Raw genomic sequence first — 26,050 nt, 5'->3', positions numbered from 1 at the left:
TATTTTTTTATTTATTTTACAATTATATTTTTTTATTGTTATATCATAAAATAAATATATTATATTTAACTTAATAAAAATTTAGTATTTAAAAAGTTGACATTTAAAAGGAGATAAGATCCGATAAACTGAACCAATGTGAAGAAATGGAATTCTTTTAAATTGGGTTCACTGCTGAGTAAATAATTGACTCTTTTCACATCTTTTCTTAACTTGTTTTTGGGTAAAATCAAAGTTTTAGGATTTTTACATCTTATCTTACTATTTAGAACATTTCCTGCATTTTTAGTAGTTTTTATTATTTAAGTTTGATATCTTATTTCTACATGCTCATCTTCTAGGTGAAAGGTCCTAATGCAAGGATAGTGAGTTAAACTAACAATGAAGTCCCAACATATATAGACTGATAAAATTTGTGACTTTATGCCCAAAGTTATTCTAAAAGTTGAGGCAATAATGAGAATCGCGATGTTGAGAATTGATTTGAAGAGTACTTTCCTCCAAAGTCGTGACACAGATCTTAGCAGCGTCGCTACCTTCTGCACTAATTGAAGAAGAAGATCAATCATCCAATTTGAGTCATGATGTTACCTTGTCCTTGAGCTGTGATACCTATCACTAATCAACATGAGAAGATTACTTGTCAACAAAGGAATTTTGAGATCTAGATTAGATGTAAAAACAACTTAAGGAATTTTGAGGGAGGTCGTGATTTTTTGTAGAAAAATTGTGATTTATTAAAGGCAAATGTGTAAAATTACTTATCCAAATACTTCCATACAAAAAAGAGAATTTTACAACTATTTTGAGAGGAGAGGAAGTTGATAGCTAATTTTTATAATAGAATTTCTTCCTGGAAGTGGAAGGAAGATCCTTGGGACTCTTAAGCTTCCATTCAACAATATTTGACTTGCATTCTATTATTGAGCATTCCAAACCCTTAACTCTTTATTTTTACTGCATAAATGGTGATGTTGGTTCATATTGTTATTGCTTACTTATATCTTATACATAATTAAATTTCTTAGTGGTTAATAGTACAAGGAAGTATGTGAATTGATTGTAATTAATTTAGTTAACTTATATGCATGCAATGTGTCTGTTAATTGGAGGCACTTAGATTGCAAGAGATGGCCCTTGTTAGAACTTCTCGGTTAGCATTGATATCAAGAGAATCGGTGTAAACTAAAGGTGATCATTGCACTTAACATGTATTGATACAGCATCACAGTATAGCGGTAGCAATCTTGCATGTCATTTAGGCCATTGTCTTTAGAACCATACTAGCATACCTTTCATCCTATTAGTCGCTGATTCATTATTCTATATCTTGTTCTTGGTACTTTGTGTTTAGTCGTTCCTTAAGCTTTATTTAGCATTTAGATGTTTATGTCCTTATCAATCAATCACACTAGTAATTTTCACCTAATGTCGTTGGTTGGTGCTCGTAGGTTGATTACTTGCAGATGCTTAAGCTTAGTAGCTTCAATTCTTATTTCTTAAGAAGTTACTGTTAATCTTATGGACTCAATCCTTGAAATACTCTCTAATTTATTCTCTAATTTATTTTTTTTGCTATAAATTTATTACTTGAACGGTACACTTGCAACCAAATTGCTACATAGTAACCGTACTTTTTTTTTTCTGAAATAGATTCAAACCGAACCGTTATCATCCCGCACAGTCAGAGATGATCTTATGTCCTTTGTCAGTACTAACTGTTAAATAAAGAGGGAGCTTGACGTGAACCCTATAGCACACAATGCAGTGTACTTGTTAGAATCGAAACGATGAATACTATCTCCAGTACACAAGCTAACCAAGATGCAAAATACGTAGGTTCTTGTCGATTCTTACAGTATTTTTCCACATAAGTACTGAAAATGAAAGGGGAAAATTCAGCACAGGAAATACAGTTACCTGGAAATGAACAATACAAATGCTAAAAGAGGAAGCCTTCCTTGGTACAAGAAATGACCCGAACGTGTATGGCTTATACCAAGTAGGAAACAATTAAGCAGCAATCTCTCATCATCTCCCACTCAAGCTCCAACTGTTCCTTGCTACATATGATCAGTTCCATGTACGAATAGTGGCCGAGACAGCTCAATACATATTTAACCAACAAAAACTGGGTAGTTTTTTTCCGTAAGATTGGTAGAGCCTAGATAATAGAAGAGAAGATAATGGAGCACTAGGTAGTCGCATGAATTCATCTTATTCTCGATGGGAGTAGGAGAGGAGACATCATGCAGTGCAAGAGCAAGAAGAAGCCATGTAACTCAGGATGGATAGCGCTAATGAGGATCAGGCTGAAGATCATCCATGGCGCTATCCCTCCTGAGCTTAACAGATTCTTCTATACTTATATCATTACAAACGACAACCCCTAGATGAACCAACCAAAAAAAAAAGGAAAAACCCGGTTAAGTTTAAAAGAAGAGCAGCTTCTATTTATAGCAGCTGAGGAGACAACTTGCAGAGGATGAAGACAAACGCCAGCTCTTCCTGAAGCCATTACAAATTTGACCACCTTAACTCTTTTACGGATTTGATATGTAAATACCAACCTTTTTTTATTTATTTCTGTTTCTATTTTCCAGAATCTTTTTAATTAATGCGTCTGCCGAATAAGTTTCCCGTGGAAATAAATAATTCTTTGCCTCCCTCATAAATAAATGGACCGTATTTTTGCCATCATTTAGTTGTATATTAATTATCATCACTATTAGTTGTGATAATAAAGAAAATATATGTGATTGTAATGCAATATAATGGTGGGGGCCTCCACCTAGCCCTGTTGTGACCATATTCCCTAATTGCTTCGTGCTGCAGGAAACGATATTGTTGCTATATGCTATCAAGCAGACAGACCCAGCATGTTTTTGCTTCATCTAGTATGGTCCTCAAGTTTTAGACAAACAAAAAGGATTTAATTAATTTCACTCAACTATCCAAGTGCCAACACAGTTTTCATTCAGGCTCCAGTTCCAGAAAAGGCAGAAAAATTCACAATTAAACCCCCCTTTCTTTTTCATATTGCTATATGTAAAGCCACTAAAAGAATTCCAATTGTTCACACACTTTTTACAAAAAGTGGAATATCAATTCATTCCACACATCAGGCACACCCGGTAAGCACCAATGTATGCAATCAGAGTAGCTTGCAGGGTTAGCCAATTGCTGGGGGCTTAGTGTCTCCCAAAATTTTCTATAGATAGACGGGTGGCCATCTTTTCGATATTCTGAGAGCTGAGTAATGTTGATGACAGATACCTTCGAACCCAAACCAGAAAGCACTTTATCCACCATGCGCATAGTAGGCAAGTCCGAACCACTTCCCCAGTAGCCCTCCAAAGTGATAGGCCTCATTTGGTTATAGCAATTTCCTTCACTTCCAGGTTCCCACTCTTGACTCCTGATTATTGGCAAGTTTTCAGTAAATATTGGCCAAAATTTCTTTGAAAAATAGCCCTCAACAAAAGATGAGAAGAGTAACCATTTTTTTCACATTCTAGGAGCTACGTAAACATTAGTCACAATAGGAGTAGGAGCACCATACTCTTGTAGATGCTTCCTCCCAGTATGGAAATAATAAGTTAATAACTAGCCACAAGAATTACATAAGGTCTCCTTTTTTAACGCGATGGGATTGAAGAACACATATGATGCACTAAGATTGTACAATGGATTCACGGCCAACAATGATTTCCATGCATGTAAAGTCTAAATAAAATAACAAAAATGAAATCTGCAGCTCATTCAGTTTGTTAACCAGGTCCTAAAAGCTTCAACATTTCCAGATCATCAGCTAGGATCCCAAGCCCCAGAAAGTACATACAGCATGCTAATATTTTCAGATCACTCCTTTTAGTAACTCCATGATGCATTTATTAGTCTCATCTATTCGTCATCTGTCTGATATACCTCTATATTATGATTTATGGCAACTAGATAAGTTTGCAAGCTTTCACCAGGTGAAATTATCCAAATGAGAGAAACATAGAACAATTGAGGTTAGGGGTATAGACTCTCACCAGAAATGTGTTGGTGACGTTGTAACAAAAAAGACACGTTTCTTCTGGGGAATGACTTTCGATGCTACCCAGTCTGCCCAAGCCCCCATGGCCAACTCCATGGCTCCTAGCCCATCGAGTTCCTCACAGTTTCCATTTTCTTCAGAACTCCATCTGCAAAAGTTGCAAGTATACTACGAATTCAATACATCTTCAAATACAAATGCATTTTTCACAAAGCTAAACTAGAATCTTTCAGGCTTCAGCTATCAAACATACAAAAGCTTTACTGGGCCTTGTCTCCACCACAAATATGAGTTGAAAATTAGTATATCTGCATGCTCCCACTGTGACGAATGCTTAAGTACTGAATCCGGACGGATAATCCGTTCAGACAATCTGTGATTCACTGGATCATCAGAATTAGATTCAACCAGAAGTGGAGCCCAGAGAAATTCCACTGTGGCATTATATTCCTGCAAATGACAAAAGAGCAACACACAGCAACGATATACTATATTATTGATTTCCAACATCTATCGACTGCTTATAATGTTTCATGAAGTACTAATAGTCCTTAGGCGTGGCCTTACCAACATTAAGGCTTTGCTTGCTAGGGTGAAAAGAAAATTAGAAAGATAGATAATTGAAAGAGTAGAAAAATAAAAGAAAATATAATTTTCCCTCCCAAAGGTGTGTTTGGTAGGAAAGATGGAAAAAATGAAAGAAAAAGTAGTTTTCTTTTCATTCATTACTTGGTAGAGTTGAAAATGATAGGAAAGAAAATGAACATTTTAGAAAATGCATAATTTTAAACTAACATACATCCCCTCACATTTTCTTTCCTTTATCATTTCAATTCGTAAGGATTGATTTTTATACATTAAGATAGAATATGGCTATCTCTCTTATTATATTTCCACTCACTTTTCTTTCCCATCAAGCACACTTGAAATTTATTTATTTTTCACTTTTCCACTCAACCAAATACATTCTAAGGCACAGAGAAACTTAAGGAAAAAATCAATTACCATCATAAATACATGCAGTTCTTATTCTTTCTATTTAAACGTCTTAGAGGATGTTTCCTGGCATACCTCTGCTCTGAAAATGGTAAGCTGCGCATTCGGAGTCATGGATTTCTTATCTGCTGGGATCACTGATTGTAACAAGCACACCATTGATATCCATTGACCTCTGTTTAGAGAATCCCCCACAAACATTAGCCTCTTCCCTCTCAACTTCTCCCACATTTCAGTCACATTCCATCTACACGCCAGAAAATAAGAGAAAGGTTGACAGAAAGTTCCATTATCTTAGGCCAAAACATTAACCCACAGCTTCACTACTCAAAAGAATCACATTCCATTCTTCACATGGCATTAATTGCAAAGCCGGGACATCTAATTCCATATCATATCAATAAGTACTCTTGAATTAGCTACACCTGCTCGTAATAGAATCTATCTACAAAAGCTTGAAGCCTATAATAAGCAAATCTGAGATTGGGTACTAAATGAAACAGGGAATTACCTCTTCAAATTGCAGTTATGGGGCTGCCATCTCCAATATTGATATTGCAGATCAGACCTTCCATGCTTATGGCATGCCAACTGGTCCGACATGTAGGGGCAATCAGACTCTTTGTAAAGCGGATACGATTGGTTATCAAAAACCCACTTGCCAGAGAAGACATCACAGCTCTCTTGCCTTGCACTCCGCCGCCGACCCGATTCGGTACCCGGATCAACCCACTGGATTTTCTTCCCACTGTAGTTCCTAGTTGAGTTGCAACTACTGAATCGATCCAGAACCTCTAAAACCTCACACAGATAAATATCCAAATCCCAGTTATTCAAAACGTGCCAAAAAATGTTTCCAAGAAAGAAAAAGAACTCTTTGGGGTGAAAATTCCAAGAAAAATGAACTTTGACCAAGAAGAAGTGTTAAACGAAAAAGACTAAAGATGGATAACCATACCTGAAGCTCCGTTTGGAAGATTAGGTTTCACATAAGTAAAGGAAGTTTGTGGAGTGGTAGGAGTAGAACCATGATCCGGACTTTCATGGATTTGTTGAATGCTGAATTCATTGTAAAGAATGGAACAAGTTATGAAGGCCAAGAGAAGAACAGCAAGTAAAGGGAAATGGGATTTCTTTCTACTCCATCTAGGCGTCACGGACATGGTGAATGTGCGGAGCCAAAGGAATTTGCAGAAAGCAACAACTTCCTTCAATGACTGCTACTTATACAAAGGCATCGCAAGTAAATAATTCGATTCGGTTGCTAAAAATAAAAAAGGTTTGGACGATGCAACCTTGAAGTGGCCAGTTAATACATATGCTGGGAATGGGTACTTCAAATAATTGAAGTCCGAGCTAGGTAGTTAATGAGGAAATCCACTGCAGCCAGCTGATTGTGGCTGTTTCGTTGGTGATTGGGAGTATTCTATTTTTGCTCCTCTCACGTTTCCATTTTCACCGACAAACCCAACCCATAATTTTTGGCCCTTAACCTGAAAATTTATAATTAATCTACCTAATCTTTTTTTATAAATAGTAATTAGATGTGTTAATTTTTATAAATTTATTACTTCATTAATTTTTATTTTCGTTGGACCATAATCTAAAAAGGTTAAGTTGTTAAAAACAGATAATTAACAATAGTCAATACTAGTCATATGCTACATTCCGCATGTAATAAAAATGCATACAAATTTTATTAATTAGATTTTGATTGTGCTGGTAAATTATCTCCTCAACTAATTCAATAAAAAAACTTAAATACCAATATATAAAATTCTAATATACAGTTAGATTAATGAGTTTGCCAACATTGTTGGACTAATAAAATATTTGTACCAAACGGTAGTTAAGTACGAGTATCTCTTTATTTACAATTCGACATTCTAATCAATATTATATAAGTCCAATAATCAAATTTCAAAGTCATAAAAATGAGTGTCCCCTTATGATTATATAATGTAAGCAATTGATTTGGAATTTTGTACAAAGGTAATGCATCAAATTCAATATTGGATTCGATTGGTATGAGTATTGTCCTCAATGAAGGAGGACATAAATTCAAGTGCATTGAAGCGCATTATCTTCTTATTTATGAATTGAAAAGGAGTTATGGGTGATTTTATCTTTTTATATAAAATCAATAAAACCCGACCTATAATGAAATTTAATTTTATAAATTTAACTTTAAATTTTAACTTAAATTTTTATTTAATTTATAAATAAACTTTTAATATATATTAATTGGTGCACCATAATAATATATAAGATATATAATGTAGTAAAGATAGATAAGCATGAAGGTGGGACTATAGGGCTGAAGGCTGAATCCAGCCCGTTGGTACCCAAGGAACAATGCTAGATGTGGCATTGAACCTTTTTAACCTAAAACAAGTCCACAATTCCATAAAACCCAAAACATTGCCTCATCATCCCTTTCAGGCTTAAATCGTTCTTGACAACAAATTTCTTTCTTTACCTTTTTTTAAATAGCTCCCATTTATCTAATTAATCTAAGTACATTTTGAGCTTTTGAGCAAGTCTTGAAACAAAAGTTAAATTTATGTGATTCAAAATCAGAAATTAATTACGATTAAATTGAAAAGTTATTCCGCACAAACTTATTATCACATAACCTAAAGATTATTTATTTTAGGGTAAATTACCTAGTTCATCATTCAACTTTTAGAGCGTTTTTATTTTTTTTTCAAACCGTTAAATCTCTAACGGCAATTAACTTATACACGCTATATCATGTTCACACTTTCATTTTGGTTACCTAATTTTTAAGTCGCTTTTATTTTAATCACCAACATCTATCCTTTTTTAATGCATTGATTGAGTTAAAAAAAATAAGGATTAAAGTGAAAAAGCAGTAGAAACTAAAATAATAAATTAAAATATATTTTTTTCAATATTAAAATTTTAATTCTCAAAAAATGAAAATCAATTCAATAATTTGTTGAAAATTTTTTATCCCTTAAAATTTTAAATTTCAAAATATAATGTTAACCGATTTGTTACTATACTATTAAAATTAATTAAATTAATCTCTTTCTAAGTTTTAAAATTTTATTTTATGTTTTCATATTATTTTTAATGCAGTCAACTCGATAACTTATATTTAATCATTGTTAAATTAAACTTAAAAATTTCTTTTGATTATATAATCTCGAATATTTCATACTAAGTTAAAAACAAAGAAAAACCATCACAATTAATTAAATTAATTGTTTGTTCTTCGTTTGGGTAAAGAAGTGATGAAATTTTTTGAGGTTTTGTTTGGCATGGAAGATAAAATTAATTGAAATGATTGTTCTTTGCTTTTAGCTTAGTATGAAAGACTCGATGTCATATAATGAAAAGAAATTTGAGTTTCATGTACAATTAGTAAATTTGGGTTTCATGTACAATTAGAACTTTTGGCGAGGGGTAAATAAGTACAATTTGACCATTTTTAAAGTATTATTTTAGTTTTTACCGCTTTTCACTTTAATCCCTAATTTTTTTTACCCGATCAATATTTAAAAAAAAAGAGGACATATTTTAGGTGACCAAAATGAAAGCAACTTAAAAGTTAGGTAACTAAAATGAAAGTGTGAATATGATGTGACGTATAAAATTACTATCGTTAGGGATTTAACGGTTAGATGAATAAAATAAAGACGCCTTAAAAGTTGGGCGATTATACAGTAAGGATTAATTTTTGGTGATAAATATAAAACTGCAAACTAAATCAGTCACTAATTTTTAGCCTAACAACTGTAAGATAAAACAAAGTTAGGTTGGGTGAGTATGGAGAGAGGACAATAAAAGAGAAAAAAGAAGATAGGAAGAAAAAACTTCAGTAAAAAAAAATGAATTTTATATCTTTTAAAAATTGAATCTAATTGAGACAATATTTATAAACTGGGCGTTAAATTTTTTATGATAACTATTAAATTGAATCAAAACGTAAAGTTAAATTTACATTTATGTCAATTTTAGAGTTATCATATCATCTCTTTTGTTATGAAAAGAAGAACGACTTTTAATAAAATTAAATAAAAAAAACAAATATGATTAATTGAGTCATCATTTATAACTTTATATAGTTGAGTAATTTATATAGTAATCTAAAAATAATATTAATATAATTTATTATGTAAAATATAGTTTTTTGTAACACCCTGATATCTATTTCGATCGGCGGTCTAAATTTTAAAGTGTCACATTCATTACCGGAACAATTACAATAAAAATTCATGACCACCCCTCTTACAATATCGTTTTTAGAATTCGAATTTGTGTTTCCACCTCGTAATCTACCTTCAAATTTGGGGAAGATTGAAGATAGCAAAAGCAGTGATGCATGTACATATAGGGTTAGGTGCAATATTTTTGTAAGCAGTTAGTTGAAGGTGGGATATATGTACGTCTGATTATTAATAAATAGCATAAACATATGTTACATATAATGATAAGGTATATTGCATTTTCAAAAGAAAATATAGATTTAAATTTTAGAAATGATATTATTAGAAAAAAGTAAACGTCAATAATAAAACGAGTATAAAGAATACAAAGAAAAAGATAGTTAATAAATAGCAGAAGAATGGGCATGGATGGCAGTGGGAGATATTGAATGAAGGAATGTAGAGAAATAGAAATTCTCAGATCAGCTCAGCACAGCTCATGTCAATGTGTGATGGCCATGGGTGATGAAGAAGCAAGAAAGAGGATGGATGGGTAGCGTGAACGCATTCAAAAGTAGACAATTGTGCACGCTACCTTACACGGGATTTTGTTAGAAAAGTATTCCCTCAAATTTCCCACTTGCACCCCAACTTGCAAAGACCTCCGTCCCATTCATATCAACTTGCACTTCTTTTAACAGATAGATTGAGATAAAGACACACAAAACAATTTGCAACTTGCTTCTTTCTTTTCTTTTTTAACAGTTTGAATTATCAAAGTCAAGTTGTAGCAGAAAAGAGAGCAGCTGTTGGATTCCCTTCACGTTATTTCTTTTTACTATTTTAATGCAACATGCTTCCCCCACCCATGCAATACCCCAAACCGGCAGTTTCTAGGTTACTCGCAACCCAACCCCTCCTTGCTCTTTTCCTCCCAACCCCGCACCCCACGTTTTGTCATTTTCAGATTTGTTTTCTTTACAATATACTAGTAGTTTCTATGTTTAACCCTACGCAAATATACTTGGTTGGATTATCAACCCTTTTCAGCTCCTGCCTGGAAAGTAAGAATATTAATGATCGTTTAAATTGACTGCCTTATTGCCCTGTGCTATGTTTGGTATTTTAACTCTGACAAAAAGGAAAAAGAAAAACTAATCATAAATTCATTTATTTATGGGATGAGATATGAGTGAAGGAACCCCCCCCCCGCCCCCAATGTAGTAGTAATTTAGACCAGACCTACACCTATTGCAGTGGTCCGGTATTCGATTACACCGTTAAATTGAAAAGACGTGCTGACTAAACCAACTGCCAACTTGTTCATGATTCTCTATTCACTGTGCAGCAGAACAAAGGCCGAGAAATGCCCTCTTCTCCCCCTTTTACTTTACCTCATTTGCAATTAGCAAAAGATCCCAACTTCTTCCCTGCTCTTATTCCGTCCAAAAAAAGCTTCTCCAATTTCAGAATCTCTAAGCACATAATGTGCATGTCACCATCTTCCTGAATTTCCTTTTAAGCTAACACCACATGTTCCGAGACTAGCCCTGAATTTCCAGTCCAACCCCCACAACCATTTGATTACATTTTTTTTTAAATTTTCTTGTGTGGAAACCGGATGATGAACAAATTCATGACCGACTCATTCACATGGAAACTTGATATTGGAACACTCAACTCTCTGCTTTATTCAAACCTACGCCGCCATTTTTTTATTGGTCTCGTTTCTTGATGTCTAATTTCTCACCCTAACCATCTTTCCAGCTTTGGGGTTAAATCTTTTTTTAAATATTTAATAAAACCACTCTCACATATGCTCCATCCATTACATTCAAATATTAAAATCTCTATCTTTTCTTTTTTATTTTCATTCTGTCCAATTTTATAAAGTTATATACAGACTGGGGAAAACAGTCGGCAGCAATGTCGACAGAAACTAGTGGAGCCTAAAAAGATATATGCATATATTTTAACAATCAAGTGTCTGTATTTATTATTAGTATAATAGTATTTCACAGATTAAGCAAGTAAAGAAAAAGAGATAAACAAAATAAACAAAAGAAGCTGATACACATACACAGGTGAAATGATAAACATGAACTTGGCAGTGATGAGATGTTCCATCGGCAACCCAAACATCGGATACTCACAAAATCGACGGCGTATCACCAAAGAGACAGAGAGAAATTAATCTATTTTGATGGAGGGTTCTGAATCTACTCACGAAAATGACTTGGTTTCGTTGTTTGCTATTTGCGCCTGGAGAGATTCTCTGCGATCTGAGCCAGTGACTGGAGGTTGCACCGAACAATTGTGTCGACGAACACACAGGTGTCATCTTTGGTGTTACCCAGCGGCACGTCCACCACGTAGGATTCCACCACCACCGTTCCGTTCCCAGAAGTGGAAGGGTGGAGGGTCGTCACCGACCTGTAGTTAGCTAGCCTATGGTCTCCGCCAACGACGCTGAAGCTGATAACATGACGCTCGTCGTCAAGGATCTCGAGGCGCTCTGTGCTCCTGGCAGCGGGGAGGCCCGAGATGACGCTGACTTCACGAAGGGTACCAACTTCACCATCCCCAACGATGACGTGACAGCTTTTGACGAAGTGCTTGTAAGCCTGGGGATTATCGAATCGGCGGACAACGGACCAGACGGTGGAGACGGGGGCGGCGATCTGTTGGACAACGGCAGAGCAGCATTGGTTGGGACCAACTGGGTGCGTGTGGTGGCGAGCAACGGTGTCAGGGACGGGCATATTGCATGTTAAAGGGTAACGCTTTTGGCAAAGCATGAAGGAATTATCAGGTGTAGAGGTGGTGGAGTTATGTGCCGGGGTGTCACTGTTAATTCTGTGGAGCAAGAGGGATGATTTTGGAGGATTGGCATGCATTTTTATTTGCAGTTTTGTTGGTGAAAGCTGGGGTATTATAATATAAGCAGATAAGGAGCGAAGAGAGTATATATAGTTAGATGGGTGGAGAAATGGAGAAGGTGTTGGGTTAGTCGCTTTCCAACTGGGGAAGAGCTTGATGTTGCAGTGGATGATGTTAATGAGCGAGGCAGGTGGGTGAGTGGGTCTGATTCTATTTTTCTATTCTATACTAGTGTAATATAAGGAAGCAAATGAAAACTTCATGTGGAGAACTGCTGATAATTTAATAAACTATGCCTACTTGTTTCTTCTCAACTTACCAACTTCTCCTTATCAATGCTTTCAGTTTACCAAACTACCCCAATATTTCCTTCTCGGCTTCTCTCTTCAAGTACAACTATGCCAAAAGTTGAGATATTAAATTAACCCATATTAACCCATGGTTCTCACAGTGTATAAACGAATTCATATTACGTAGGTTTGCTCATACTACGCACATGTACAAAATGTAATAGGTCAGTGAATTAATAATAGCTAGTACCATAATAAGTTGTAAAAGAACCAAACAGATCTCATAATTTGTAACACTTTTGCTGTTCGTTATCAACAGCCATTGAACTGTATTTTACTCTATGCATGCTGAGGTTGTTATTTACCGTGATATTTTTTTACTAATTATTTACTATTTTTAATTAAAAAAATTAATTTCACTTGACGATAAGAAATTATGTGATAGAATTGATGCATTAAATATTAACCCTAAATATATATCACCCAAGTATTTTTTTTCTTCCTCTCCTACTGCATTATTGTCGTCGTCATTTTGGAACGGTAATTGCGGTTGGCTTTCAATTACTATTATGTACCAATTAATTAGTCAAATAAAAGAGATGAAAACAAATCCATTTCCCAAACTTTAGAGACAAAGATGTCCAAGATAGGCTAAAAAAGAGGAACCTGTCTCAAGCTTCCATGGCCATAACATGTCATGGTGCAATTTGATAAGTGGTCCTAAGGCATTCATGCACCTATATATATCGTCTACCAGAAAGAGTTGTTTACTGGAGAAAGAGAAGGATAGAATTGTAACTATCGAAAGAGATGGTCCATTTGAAATGGATAATACTTTGTAGGAAATGTTTGGAGCAGTTTTAACCCATCTACTGAGAAGTGAGGTATAAGAAAACTGGCCGGCAGATAGAAACATCATAGAATATAGATATTGGCAGAAGGCTATGAACGTCAATTCAAAGAGTGCCAAATTTCGTAAATGTGTAGGAAAGAGAGGGTCAAAAGCTAAAGTGATTTGAAAAAATAGTACAGAGTGGTCAGAGAGACGATCAACTTGCAGGAGAGTCGTAAGCCGAAGGATAAGATAAGCATTGAATTAAACTGACTGCCACAGTGCCACTGCAGATAAAATAAATATAATAACAATTGAAACAGGAGATGAATGGAAATTCTTCTCCTTCCCTTAGCTCTCGCCCTATAATTTACGCAAAATAATATTTCAATATCTTTTTTAAAATTTATATTTGCATAAAAATAAAATAAAGCAAGTAGCTAGCAGCAACTACGTTAACTGGTTCAAAATCCAATCCATGGTAATGCCTAATGGTTAATAGCTGATGGGATGCCCTCCCAAAGCAACCATAGCTTTCACTTTTGGTGTCTTGCTGCTTTAACGTCATTCTTTGCTTCTGTCTTGTCTTTTAACCACCACTCATAAATATTAGGGTTTTGTTTTGCACCCCATTGCATTGCATCTTAAAAAACAATTAAAGTAACAGAGTTGTGGCTTAGAAAATTAGAAAGTAGTAGTAGTAGTAGCATAAAAGAAAGAAGGAACAAGTTGGACGGAGGCTTTAGCGTATGATTCTTGGGGTAGTGCAGGTATGAGTCACGTGGGAGTCTTGGGTCAAATTGCTTTGGTTGGGTATGATTGGTTGATTTGGACCTTTTGATTCACCCATTTGGATACTCTTCAATATCCCTTCCTATATATGACTTGACAGCCATGAGCTCCCCATGTTGCAAGTGTCTCTTTTTTTCTTTTCATTTAGTATGGATTCTTCTATATCTTCATGAGATGACCAAAGTCATGATATCAACTCCCGAACGATTTCCTGATGACTATTATGAGGCCTCTCCACCACAACACCCATCAAACTTTCCTTTTAATCTGTAGCAGTAAAGCTTTGATTTGAGTCTTCCATTGCAGATCACAAAATTATCTACTTTCTATGGGATTTGCATGGTTATATATATGTATGGTCAAAAACGAAAAAGGAAAAGTAGACATCGGTCGAAGATGGTGAATCAGAGATACATGCCGGATATTTAGTTGTAGACAAGGAAAGCGACATGACGAAGCAAATATTAGGAAAACCAATTTCTCAAAAATTAAAATCAAATATAAATTGTTAACAATTTATCCATTCTATAAATTTAGGAAGGGTTAGTTACATTTTTGTTGTTTAAGTTATTCATTTCTATCTAATTGGTATTTATTTAACTTTTACTTAATTGATATTTAAAATTGTATTAAATTAATGAGGTTGATATCTTTATACTATCGTGTTGACGTGACAATAATAATTAATCCGACGTTGACATGTGATAGCCTCCTAATATATCACGTGACAAGTATAAATAAAAATTACTTTTTAAATATATATATAAATTAATAAAAATACATATAATTTTTTAATATCAAGAATGAATCTAGACAATGATTGTTCAAATCCGAGTGTTTCTAATAATTTTATATATTTTTAATATTTTTTTTATAAAATATCAATTTTTCAAATATTATTATTTTAAAATATAATATATATATACAATTAAAATATATGATTAATATGTAGTTTACCCCTGAATTTATCCAGAAATACCTAGTTAGTGCCTGAATTTTTTTCTTGTACCTAGTTGGTACCTGAACTTGTAATTCATCACCTAGGTTGGTACATCCACATTAACGTCGTTAGTTTGTGCTGGTGTAGCATTGATGGTCAATTCTATAATGACACGTGATAACCTCTTTGTGTGACATGTGACAGACAAAAATTAAACATCTTTTAAAAAATATAAATTATTTTTTGTACAAATTTAGCTAACATCTATGTATTATTGCCCTCAAATTTAGGTAACTAGGTACTTTTTGTACAAATTTAGGTAACAACTAGGTATTTTTGCACAAGTTCAGAGGGCAAACTACATGTTAACCATTAAAAAAATTAAACTTATTTACAAATTGAGGCAATATGTATGATGAAATACAAATTCAAGTACCAACTAGCTACAAAAAAAGTTCATGTACCAACTAGGAACTTTTGAACAAGTTTAGAGTTAAACTACATATTAATCCTAAAATATATTAAAAGCCTATAATATTTTGAAATATATATAATTTATAAATTTATAAATTTATAAAAAAAATTACAAAAATATATAAGCATATAAAGAACTAAAAAAACATGTCTACAATGAATGTAGATAAATGGTTGTTCAAATGCATTTAAATATGAACAACCATATGTTTTGGTTCACTCTTGATGTAATTTTTATATTTTTTCTATTAATTTTTCTATTTTATATATTTTTAATTTAAAAAATAATATAAATAACTTGACATTTTATAAGAAAACTAAAAAATATACAAACTTGCTAAAAGATATCTCTGAAATGAAATGAATCACTAGAAATTTGTATCCATATTTATATGTATTTGAGCAACCATTTGGTCGAGCTCGTTCTTGGTGTGAAAAAACTATACCTTCTTATTAGTTTATATATTTTAAAGATTTTTAATTTTTATTTGTGTTTGCCACATGACACATTTAGAGGTTGTCACATGACATCACCAAATTGGTTATCAGTACCACATTAGCACAAATTGTCGGTGTTAGTACATGTAACAGCCCATTTTTAGTGAAATCAAAACAGTGGTTTTGGGACCACAAATCCGAGTCTGAAAAAAATTAATATTATTTCATGATTTACATTATGATTGGAATATCGTATAAAAACTTTGTTAAGAAAATTTTACCGATTATATGTTTAATTGATAAAAGGACCAAATTGCATGAAATGCAAAAGTTGAGTTCTAGTACCTATAAGTATCAAATAACTCTGGAATTCAAAATTGGAGGTCCTTATATGGAAAATAGACCATTAAGAGAAGTTAGTAGATAAGTATGCTTAGTCATCCATTGAAAATTAAATAAAGAAAAGGACTAAATTGGAAAGTAAAAGATGAAAAGATGATAAATAATAAAATAACATGAAATATCATCATTTTATCATCTTTCCCAAATAAAAAGATGGAAACCCTAGCCACGGAATTTGGGTTTTGAGAAAACTTATTTGGCTCAATTAGGTATGTTTTCTTGTCCCGTTTTTAGTAATTTTTATATTTCTGAAATCGTAATAGCTTAATCTAGCTATCTCGGGGATTAATTTGCAAAGTTATCGAAGTATTAAAGTTTTGTCATGGATGAATATGTATGAATTATGAAATTTATGGTAGGAAATGAAAGGTTGTTGATAGATAAACAACTTTTTGTAAAGTGATTTTTTATGAAATTATGATTTAGGGACTAAATTGTAAATATGTAAAATTCATGGAAAATTTCTGAATTTTATGAAATACATGAGCTGTTATTATGATATGTAAAAATCAGTTAGGCTTCGAATAAGGATTAAATTGCATGAATTTTATTTTTCGAGCTTAGGGACAAAATCATAATTAAATAAAGTATAGGGTAAAATGGTAATTTTTCCTAAGATGTGAATTGGATTGAATTGAGTATGAATTGTATTAATTTGAGCTAAATTTACTCGTATAGATTCGGATAGACCAAATACGGAATTGGATCAAGGAAAAGAAAAAGTATCGGATTAGTAGATTACAATTCACGAACACTTGTCAAGGTAAGTTTGTGTAACTAAATTGTGTATATTTATATGTTTGAACTGAATGTTGTATATGTAAATTGTATAAGTGCTATAAATATGAAATTGATCACATATCCGATAATGTCCGATAAATAATAACTCTTATTTGGATAAATGAGATTCGATGCCCTCTCGAGCTTCCCGTTATATGGTTCCTGCAAGCTTCCCGTTAATAGCTATTCAGATCATCCCGATTGGTTGTGGTCCTACATGTGTTGTGGACACACCGCAGCTCTTATGAGCGTCTCAATATACGACTCTTCGTGAGCTTCCCAATTAAAGGGTCTTTGTGAGCTTCCTAATTAATGGCTCTCCGGAGCTTCCCGATATGGCTCGCTTGAACTTCTCGATATCTGGCTATTCGGAGCTTCCTGATTAATGGCTCTTCAGAGCTACCCGTTATTGGCTCACATAAGCTTTCTAAATATGGCTCTTATAAGCTTCTTATTATACAACTCGGATAAGTTTCCCGTTACATGGCTCACATGAGCTTCCCGTTATATGGTTCGAGAGACAGCTTCTCAATTATGTGCTCTAATGAACACCCCTGAATATGAATTGACGGATTTCAAATTCGTACACTTCATGTGTACTACCCTTTTATCCATCGATATTTTAAATGATTTAACGGGTAAAGTTCCAATATGAGATGATATGAATTGAAGATGAATTATTATGATAAATACTTTAAATACAAAGATATGATATATACATGTTCATGGACACTTGAAGTGATAAATACATGCATGTGGAAATTGAATATTGATGAACTCATTCATGTTTCTTGGTATTTATGTGAATTACATGACTAACATGCTTGATGAGGATATGTGTTTAGGCAATTGGCCAAATTGGTTTGAGCATGTTTAGTTAGCTTACCTTAAATGTGAAATAAATGGTAAGTTAATTTCCTGTTATACGAACTTACTAAGCATTAAATGCTTACTTTGTTTTATTTTCTCTGTTTTATAGTAACTCGAAAGCTTGTTAAGGTTGGAAGCTGGTCGGAGCCACATCACACTATCAATCACCCTTTTTCGGTATATTTATTAAATCAACTTTGGTATAATGGCATGTATAGGTTAATTTGGCCGTTGATGGCATGTAAATGTTTTGTTGTGATTAGTCATTTGAATAGCTTATGTTTGATACATTTTGATATATACAAGTATATGGTCTTATCATGGTGTGTTTTGGTATAATTGATTGATGGTTAACTAATAGGCAAATTGTAACATGGTTTAAGTTGTTATAGTTGGCATAGATATGTATATATATATGTAAGTGATCAAATTGTTAAGCATGAATACTTGATTATATAAGATGATATGATATGCATAAGACTTGGTTTTGGCTTGATTTGAATGTTTTATATTGGCTTGTAAATGTGTTAAAGTGTTAATATAGGTTGATGCCAAGTTAGGTGACAAAGATGGCTTGGAAATATCCCTATTTCATCCACACGGGCAGAGACATTGGCGTGTGTCTTAGCTGTGTGTGACACACAGCCTATAACATAGGCATGTGTTTTGGCCTTGTGTTCTCTGCATCTTAAAAATTTCAAAATAGAATGCTCAAAATTGATCTCACGGCTTGGCACACAGGCGTGTGGCTTGGACAGGTGACCCCTGCACCTACACACGACCTAGCACACGGGTGTGTGACTTGGCCATGTGACCCAAGTCAGAGAGTTACACGGCCTAAGATATGGGTGTGTCTTGGCCGTGTGAGCCACAGGGGCATGTGTACCTTGTACCTAGGAAAAATTTTGAAATTTCGCGAAATATTCTCTGAGTACCCGGTTTAGTCCCGACTTGTTTCTAATATATGTTTTGGGCCTCGAGGGCTCATATAAGGGACTTTGTGAATAATATTTGACATGAATTTTAAATAATATGGAATGTATGTATTTGATCTGTGTATTCCGATAACGCTCTGTAACCTTGTTTTGGCGACGGATACGGGTTAAGGGTGTTATAGTACAAAAGTACTAACTTAGTAGATGGAATACAAGTTCAAATACTAACTAAGTTAAAAAAATGGGTACCAATAAAATACAAATGAATGGTTTTAAGGCAAAATATATATTAATCCATTTAGAAACCCTAAACCCTAAAGGTGTGCATAATTCAGTTTTAATTGAAATAATTGACCGTACTGAATTATTTTGATTAACTGACCAGCCACCGAATCTAATTCGGTCGGATATCAGATAAGGATTTTTTAAAATTTTAATTAATAATTAATTTAGTTCGAAACTGAATAATTAACTAAATTAACCTATTAATCAAATTATTAATAACAAAATATTATAAGCCCAATATATTGTAAACAAAAATATAAAAATTAAAGAATCTTGGGTTTATACAAATTATTATAATGATCTTAAAATCATAATAGATTTTTATATTTTTAAACTAAAAATAAATAAAGAAGTAAAAGAAGAAGAAGAAGGAAGCCCTCATTTATTTTCTTTCCCTTTCCATTGCCAAACTCAAAATCGCTGGATAGTAGATCATCTTCTATTCTTGACATTTTCAAATCTTTTTTCTTCATTTTCATATTATATTTTATCACTCAAGTCTCAAATTTCCTTGTTGTTAATGTAGTGTTTGTTATGATGATTTTAAATTAGTGTTATTGTGTTATTTGTTAGTTTTGTTTTTTTAAATTAAAAAAATATTGTAACGATATTTTTTAATATTTTAAATTTATCTAAAGAAAGAAATATATATAAAAAATTTGATTAATTCAATTAACTGTCTAAATTAATTAAAATTATTTTAATCATCGATTGACTGTTAAAATTGTAATAATTTCAATTAATAGTAAATGGAGCAGTATTTGATATAAGACCTAGTCTACAATTATATAACACAAGTCTGGTAGATTGATGGTTAATTTGATATAACACTGTATTTTAGTAAGTGATGTGATAGTAGGCAAAAAGGGAAACTCAAATTCTAGCGCGCTCTCTATAATTTGATTATTGACCCCTGTCTATCTAGCTAGCTAAGAACACAAAAATAAATCATATAAAATTATTACAACCTAATTCATTTAAAATGTATTGAAAATTAATGCATCAGAAGTAAAGAAGCGGTGGCGAGGCGGTGATTTCAAATTCCTGGCGTTAAACCAGCTACGTATCTCAACCACAGAACAAACAGGTATGAGCTCAGCGCATGGTTCCAAAAAATCATCAAAAATATTAATTTATATTAATTTTTAAATTTCTCACAAAAATAGTACAATTTTTCTAGTTTATGGTTTAGCTTTAGATCCTCTATTTCGGTCTTTTCTGGATCTTATTTTATGGTTTCCCCTCTTTCACTTTTCTTTTACCTACTCTACTCCTTCGGTGGATGAGAATCTGGAGTGTTAACATTACCTTTCCAGGAAAATAAATTGGATGTTATTTTTGGGTTAAATATCAAAACGCTTCGGCGGATTAAGTTAAAGAAAGTGAGGGCTGCTTAAGGAGATGAGTCATAAAAATAAATAAATTTAATTTACTTAATTAAATTTAAAAATTTTATATATGGATATAATCTATTTAGAATATAGAAATATGTAAATTTTAATTTGAAATTAGTTAATAATAAGATATAGAACATGGTATTAATAAAAGAATATTAAATGAATATAATTTTTTTATCATGTTGTTGTCATCTATCTTGAATTCGTGTCGAGTTAATTTGTGGTATCAATTCAATCTAATATTTTTATTAATATAAGAGGTAACAAAATGTTTATATCAAAATAAAACTTTAATCGAGGGGTAAATTTAAGATTTTAATTATGAAAAAGTATTTTTATAATTTCTCTAATTGAATTAGTGTTAGGGTGATTCGTGATATCAACTAAATTAGAGGCTTATATAATAGTATAGATTAAAAGAAATAGTATAACTTGTGAAAAAAATGCTACGAATTTAAAGTTGTTCAAAACTATGACACTCAACAATGAACAACCACGCAAGCTACGGGTAACACTGGAAGGGCAACAAAGATAGTTCGTCTTCGAGAGGATGATCCGCCTGATTATGGAGATTCCCCTATGGATGCTGGACCGATGGAGTCGATATCGTCCAAAGACAAATTCATGCCAGATTGGGGGTCGTCGAGTGCTACTAATAGTAAGGCTGTTGAAGATGATGATATTAAGATTAAGGATGAAGATGTGATTCACTGACGAGATAGAGGAATCTTGCAGTTCTAGGAGAAGATAACTTTGATTCAACTCAAATCCTCATGACAGCGAAAGTGTGGGCTAACTACACTTTAAACGGAGACAGCAGTAGTAATCAGAACCATGGTAGGATCACTTGAGTTAATCACTGGCTCCCACCTGAAACGGGATGGATTACATTAAATGTTGATGGCGCTGTTAATACAACGAACTCGTGAGCTTTAACTGGGGTTGTTTTCGGGGACAAGATGGCTGCTTAACTTGGCCATAACATTGGATACTGCTCGGTTCTCCGATCGGAATTATGGGCTATTTTTGGAGGAGCCCACTTAGCATAGAAACATGGGATACTTCTGCTCTTGCGTGTTGAAAATTTTGGAGGAATGGAGGATGTTAAAATTCAACATGCTAATAGAGAACTTAACTCAGTAGCTGATTCAGTGGCAAGATTGGCAAGACAAGCCAGCCCAGGGCTAGCAGAATTCGAGGCTTGGTTTGTTCATGCCTTTATTCAACATTGTAGGTCTTTATTTCACTAGGTTATTTTTTTTGATAAAAAAGTATAGTTATATAATTGATGGAGGTAATAAAATGTGCATAATAAAATTAATATGTACAAAAAATTAAAGTATAACTTTGATTTAGTGTTAAATTTAAGATTTTATTAATGCCAATGGTGTGTTCAAATTCCTCTATATGCATTTTAAAATAAAAATAAAATACTATACCATCGAATAATATAACTCATTTTAATTACAGAAAGATATTTTTGTAATTTCATTATTGAGTTGGTGTCCGGTTGACTTGTGACACTATCTCAATCAGAGACTTGAATAATAATAATAATATTAAAATAAAAAATGTATAAATAACAATAAAATGAAATTTTGATTGAATAGTAAATTTAAGATTTTATTGATTCATAAACATATTTTTATTAGTTTTTATTAAAGTAAAAAGATTAAAGTATCCTCAAATAATATAATTTATTTTAATTACAAGAAAGGTATTTCTTTAATTTCTCTAATCAAATTGGTGATTGATTGACTCGTGATACCGACTCAGTTAGAGACTTAAATATATAAATAAATCAACACGATTGATTAATCGATTTGTTCGGTTAATTGATTGTTGTACTTTATTCAATGGATTATTATTTTGGATATCAAAACCAATTAATTTATTAGTTATTAAATAATCCTACGCCCATATATATCAATGCCTAATCCAATATCCCTATACTCAATCAATATATAAACTCATAATTATTGACACCAAATTTGGTCGGAACTAAAACACTCCGAAGTTTGAAATTAATTGCCCGTTAAACTTCTTAGTTTCATATTGAAACCCATTTCAAACATTTGGGCCTGTTGAGCCCTTCGTTTTATAAAACTAACTTAAGTCTAAATTGATTGCTTTTGACCCCAATTTTAATTCTAATTGGATATTTGGGTACTGATTAAGCCCCATACCAACTCTAGCATTATGGGCCTTTGTTTTTGCTTAAAACCCAACTGATTGAATGGGTCGAACCCTTTTTAGTTTTCAGGGAAATCTAAACTATAGGTGAAAAAGAGAGGATTTCGGACCACCGATAAGTGGTTTCTGATCGCCGCTCTAACGACAGGCGGAGTTAGGGTCATTTTTTTTTCTAAAATATTGTTACTGGACTAAAATGAAAAGAAAGTAGCCCAAAAAACAAATCCTTGGAGCTAGTTCGGAGTATACTAATAGTTAACTTAACTGAACTAGTATTAATTAAATTAATCAAATTTTTAAATTTTTTAACCGTTATCGAACCGGAATTTAAGTGTTTTTGTTTTTTTGGTTAAAATAAGTATAATATATATAAATTGGTAATGTTCATTTGATCAAATTATTTGAATTAACTGAATTAAAACTACATATAGTTCGGATAATTCGATTAATTATCTGATTTTGAATCGAATTAATCGATAATTAAATTTCTAAAAAATCATTAACTGACCTCCGACCGAATTGAATCGGTTCAGTTGGAGGTCAGTTAATTCAGTTTTAATCGAAATTTGAACACCCCTACTTATAGTGACCAAAATGAAAATAGATATAAATGTGAGTTACTAAAGTATAAACTTTTCTAAAATTTATAAGAGTTGGTCACCATTAGTAGAGTTTACCAAAAGGAAAATAAGATTGGGTTTGACTTTGAAATTTACAGAACGGTTAAAATTGGGAGAAAGTTTTACTCAGCGGGTACGGTTAAGCAGGTTCTATCTATCTAACAACCAAAAGTTTTAGATATAGAATTACGGAAGCTCATCTCTCTCTTTCTCTCTCTCTCTCTCTAGATTTCACCCCTTAGGTTTCTCTTTCCTCACAGAGACAGAGAGAGAATCAGAGGAGCTTAATCGAGATTTGATATTCCTCACCACAGATGGATCAGATATTGAACAAGGTGGGCTCCTATTGGCTCGGCCAGAAGGCCAACAAGGAGATCGATTCCGTCGGCGACGACCTCAACGTATGCTATGCCCCTCTCTATTCATACCTTTTACTTCATTTTTTTGACTTCAGTTTCCAATTTTTCCTCTGCTCTGCTCCAGAATTTGTTGGTATCGTTAATTCGCCTAGGGTTTCTTTCTGAAATGTTGTTTTAATATTGATCTATTCGGATTACGTACATGTAACTGCGACGGTTAATTTGATTTTCAAATGTTAGATTAATCAGCGTATTGCTCAAGGTGCAAATTCCGACTCTTTATTTGTTCACTGTAATTAGCAAAGACAGTTTTTTCCCCTTTGTTACTGAAACTTTAACCTAGGATTGATTGGAAATCTTTTTATTTTGGCCTGTATTGCATCCAACCGTGTGCCAATTTTCATATCTTTGAATACATAATATTTAACGAATTTCTTAAAAAGTTGGAAGAAATTCAGTCTTTGGAATGTTATAAACTCGTTTCATGTTTTCTCCAAATGCTGCAAAGCTGGTATGTTGATGAATACCTGTTCATTTATCAGTATTCTCTACTCCTTGTGTTCTGCATGTCTATCTTTCCCTATTGACATTCCTCGTGCTAACATCATCTTTTCTCCCTTTCAATCAGTCATTATCCACCAGTATTGAAGGGGAGCCAAATGGTTGGTTAATAAAATCAAAGGTTTGTCCTTCTCTGGCAGAATTGTTGGCTGTTCTATTTTCTTTGTGTGACTTTTTACTTGTTATAGATAGCTTTTGCTATGTTCTGAAGGATAAAATGTGTATCCAGTTCATTGCTTGTGCTTCATATAATCAATATATACGATTAGCTTATGTACTTAAACCTGTAAGAAAAAGATGCTAACCGTTATTAGTCTCTTAAGTATTTCGTTTTGGAATACCAAGTGGCTGCCTAAATTGTGATGATACTTAATGTAGAGAATGCCAACGTAAGGCTTCTAGGTTTTTTCGTAGCCAACACTAATTTCAATAGATATCAGTTGTCCAAAAAATGAACATATTGATCCTTATAATAACTTTCACAATACTACCTACCACTCAAACATTCTCGTGGAGCCCTTCTTCTGTCTGTGGGTTGGGGTATTAATGGTGTTGAACGTGCGATATATAGACTTCATCTTTACACTTCATTCGATAATAGAATATGCTGCAGTTTCTATAGGTTCCTCCCAAAACTGTCATTAATACCAATAATTGGCTTTTTACAGGAAAAATGCAAAAGCCGTTGCCAGAGCTGTTAAGAGAGTATAACCTGCCAATAGGAATCTTCCCTCGTGATGCCACAAATTATGAATTCAATGAAGAGACTGGGAAGCTCACTGTTTTTATTCCAGCAATATGTGAAGTGGGATACAAGGACTCATCTGTTCTGCGCTTCTTCACCACTGTGACTGGGTATCTGGAGAAAGGAAAGCTGGCTGATATAGAGGGTATGAAGACAAAGGTGATGATATGGGTAAAAGTAACCAGTATCACTTGTGAAGGATCGAAGATCTATGTCACAGCCGGAATGAAGAAAAGCAGGAATAGAGAGGCGTACGAGGTTTCCAGGGATGGAGTAAGTGTAGATAAGTTTTAAAGTGGTTAGGATGCCTTGGAGATCCTATTTCTTTTAACTTTTAACTCTGAACCTTCATACTTTTGTGTCCATAATAAGTTTTAGGATTCAAGTGCAAAGACTGGTTAACTTTATGGTTTCTACTGTGATAAGGCTTTTACTCTGTTCTACTATGTTGAAGGTGTCTGGCCAAATATATATATATGTATATAATGAAGGTGGCAATGCATGAACCTTGTGTATTAAGATATTATAAATTGTATGGAAGGTGCTTTAGAGGATCTGCAAGTTCTCTGTTTTTAACAAGTCTTTGGTGTTATCGACCAATGCCATGGCACTGATAGATTAGAATTTATTTTGACATTTATGAGCTATGGCGCAAGCTTTGTAATCAAATCTGTACAGGACGAAGGACTTTGGTTCTAGCAAATGAAATGCCGCATTACTCTGATGCCCGAAGCCACAAAAATGGATGATTTATAGTTGCATACGGTGCTGTATCTTGAAATTAAGGATATGATACATAGAAGCCAAAACACTTTTTAGGCAAAAGTTTCCTGTATATTGCCGCTGCTTATGAACAAACGTCATCTTGGAACATCGATCATTGGCAGACTTACAGTTAGGAAAGTTAGAGGAAGGAGCTTATCCTTTTTGTTATTCATCGTTTCATATTAATTCAGCCAAGCCAAGAAAACAAGATTACTTCCAACTTTAAGTTTTGTCATGTAGTATGATGTAGCGCTGTAAATGTATGAAATGATATCGTAG

At 33.3% G+C, this 26,050-nt stretch overlaps 2 protein-coding genes and 1 non-coding gene across 3 annotated transcripts; 1 reads left to right on the top strand and 2 right to left on the bottom strand.

The window, feature by feature from the left end:
• Nucleotides 1-2,911: 2,911 nt before the first annotated feature.
• LOC107890933 (protein trichome birefringence-like 35) lies at nucleotides 2,912-6,512 on the bottom strand. The gene is made up of 6 exons (XM_016815542.2): nucleotides 5,997-6,512; nucleotides 5,550-5,832; nucleotides 5,114-5,285; nucleotides 4,296-4,492; nucleotides 4,038-4,190; nucleotides 2,912-3,418 (listed from the first exon to the last, which is right to left on the bottom strand). Exons 1-6 carry the CDS (start codon nucleotides 6,199-6,201, stop codon nucleotides 3,088-3,090), a joined length of 1,341 nt encoding a protein of 446 aa, XP_016671031.2. The 5' UTR covers nucleotides 6,202-6,512; the 3' UTR covers nucleotides 2,912-3,087.
• Nucleotides 6,513-11,181: 4,669 nt separating this feature from the next.
• LOC107890941 (abscisic acid receptor PYL4) lies at nucleotides 11,182-12,404 on the bottom strand. The gene has a single exon (XM_016815548.2). It carries the CDS (start codon nucleotides 12,108-12,110, stop codon nucleotides 11,466-11,468), a length of 645 nt encoding a protein of 214 aa, XP_016671037.2. The 5' UTR covers nucleotides 12,111-12,404; the 3' UTR covers nucleotides 11,182-11,465.
• Nucleotides 12,405-23,401: 10,997 nt separating this feature from the next.
• On the top strand, nucleotides 23,402-25,560 carry LOC107892489 (uncharacterized protein At5g01610). Its single transcript, XR_005918231.1, has 3 exons — nucleotides 23,402-23,742; nucleotides 24,329-24,382; nucleotides 24,930-25,560. It is a non-coding gene; the product is annotated as an uncharacterized protein At5g01610 (transcript).
• The last annotated feature ends 490 nt before the right edge of the window (nucleotides 25,561-26,050 follow it).

Source organism: Gossypium hirsutum, chromosome D09, assembly GCF_007990345.1.
Source record: "Gossypium hirsutum isolate 1008001.06 chromosome D09, Gossypium_hirsutum_v2.1, whole genome shotgun sequence".
In the NCBI taxonomy this organism is placed as follows: Eukaryota; Viridiplantae; Streptophyta; class Magnoliopsida; order Malvales; family Malvaceae; genus Gossypium; species Gossypium hirsutum.
Note: the sequence above shows the minus strand (reverse complement) of the source record. Positions and strands in the feature narration are given on the sequence as shown.

What these genes read in the sequence shown, in the direction of transcription:
- LOC107890933 (XM_016815542.2), bottom strand. Translation starts at nt 6,201, where the DNA reads ATGTCCGTGACGCCTAGATGGAGTAGAAAGAAATCCCATTTCCCTTTA. An exon ending in CAAGGCCCAGTAAAGCTTTT is followed by an intron (nt 4,191 to 4,295) that starts GTATGTTTGATA and finishes CAACTTTTGCAG; the next exon opens with ATGGAGTTCTGAAGAAAATG. An exon ending in ACGTCACCAACACATTTCTG is followed by an intron (nt 3,419 to 4,037) that starts GTGAGAGTCTAT and finishes GCCAATAATCAG; the next exon opens with GAGTCAAGAGTGGGAACCTG.
- LOC107890941 (XM_016815548.2), bottom strand. Translation starts at nt 12,110, where the DNA reads ATGCATGCCAATCCTCCAAAATCATCCCTCTTGCTCCACAGAATTAAC.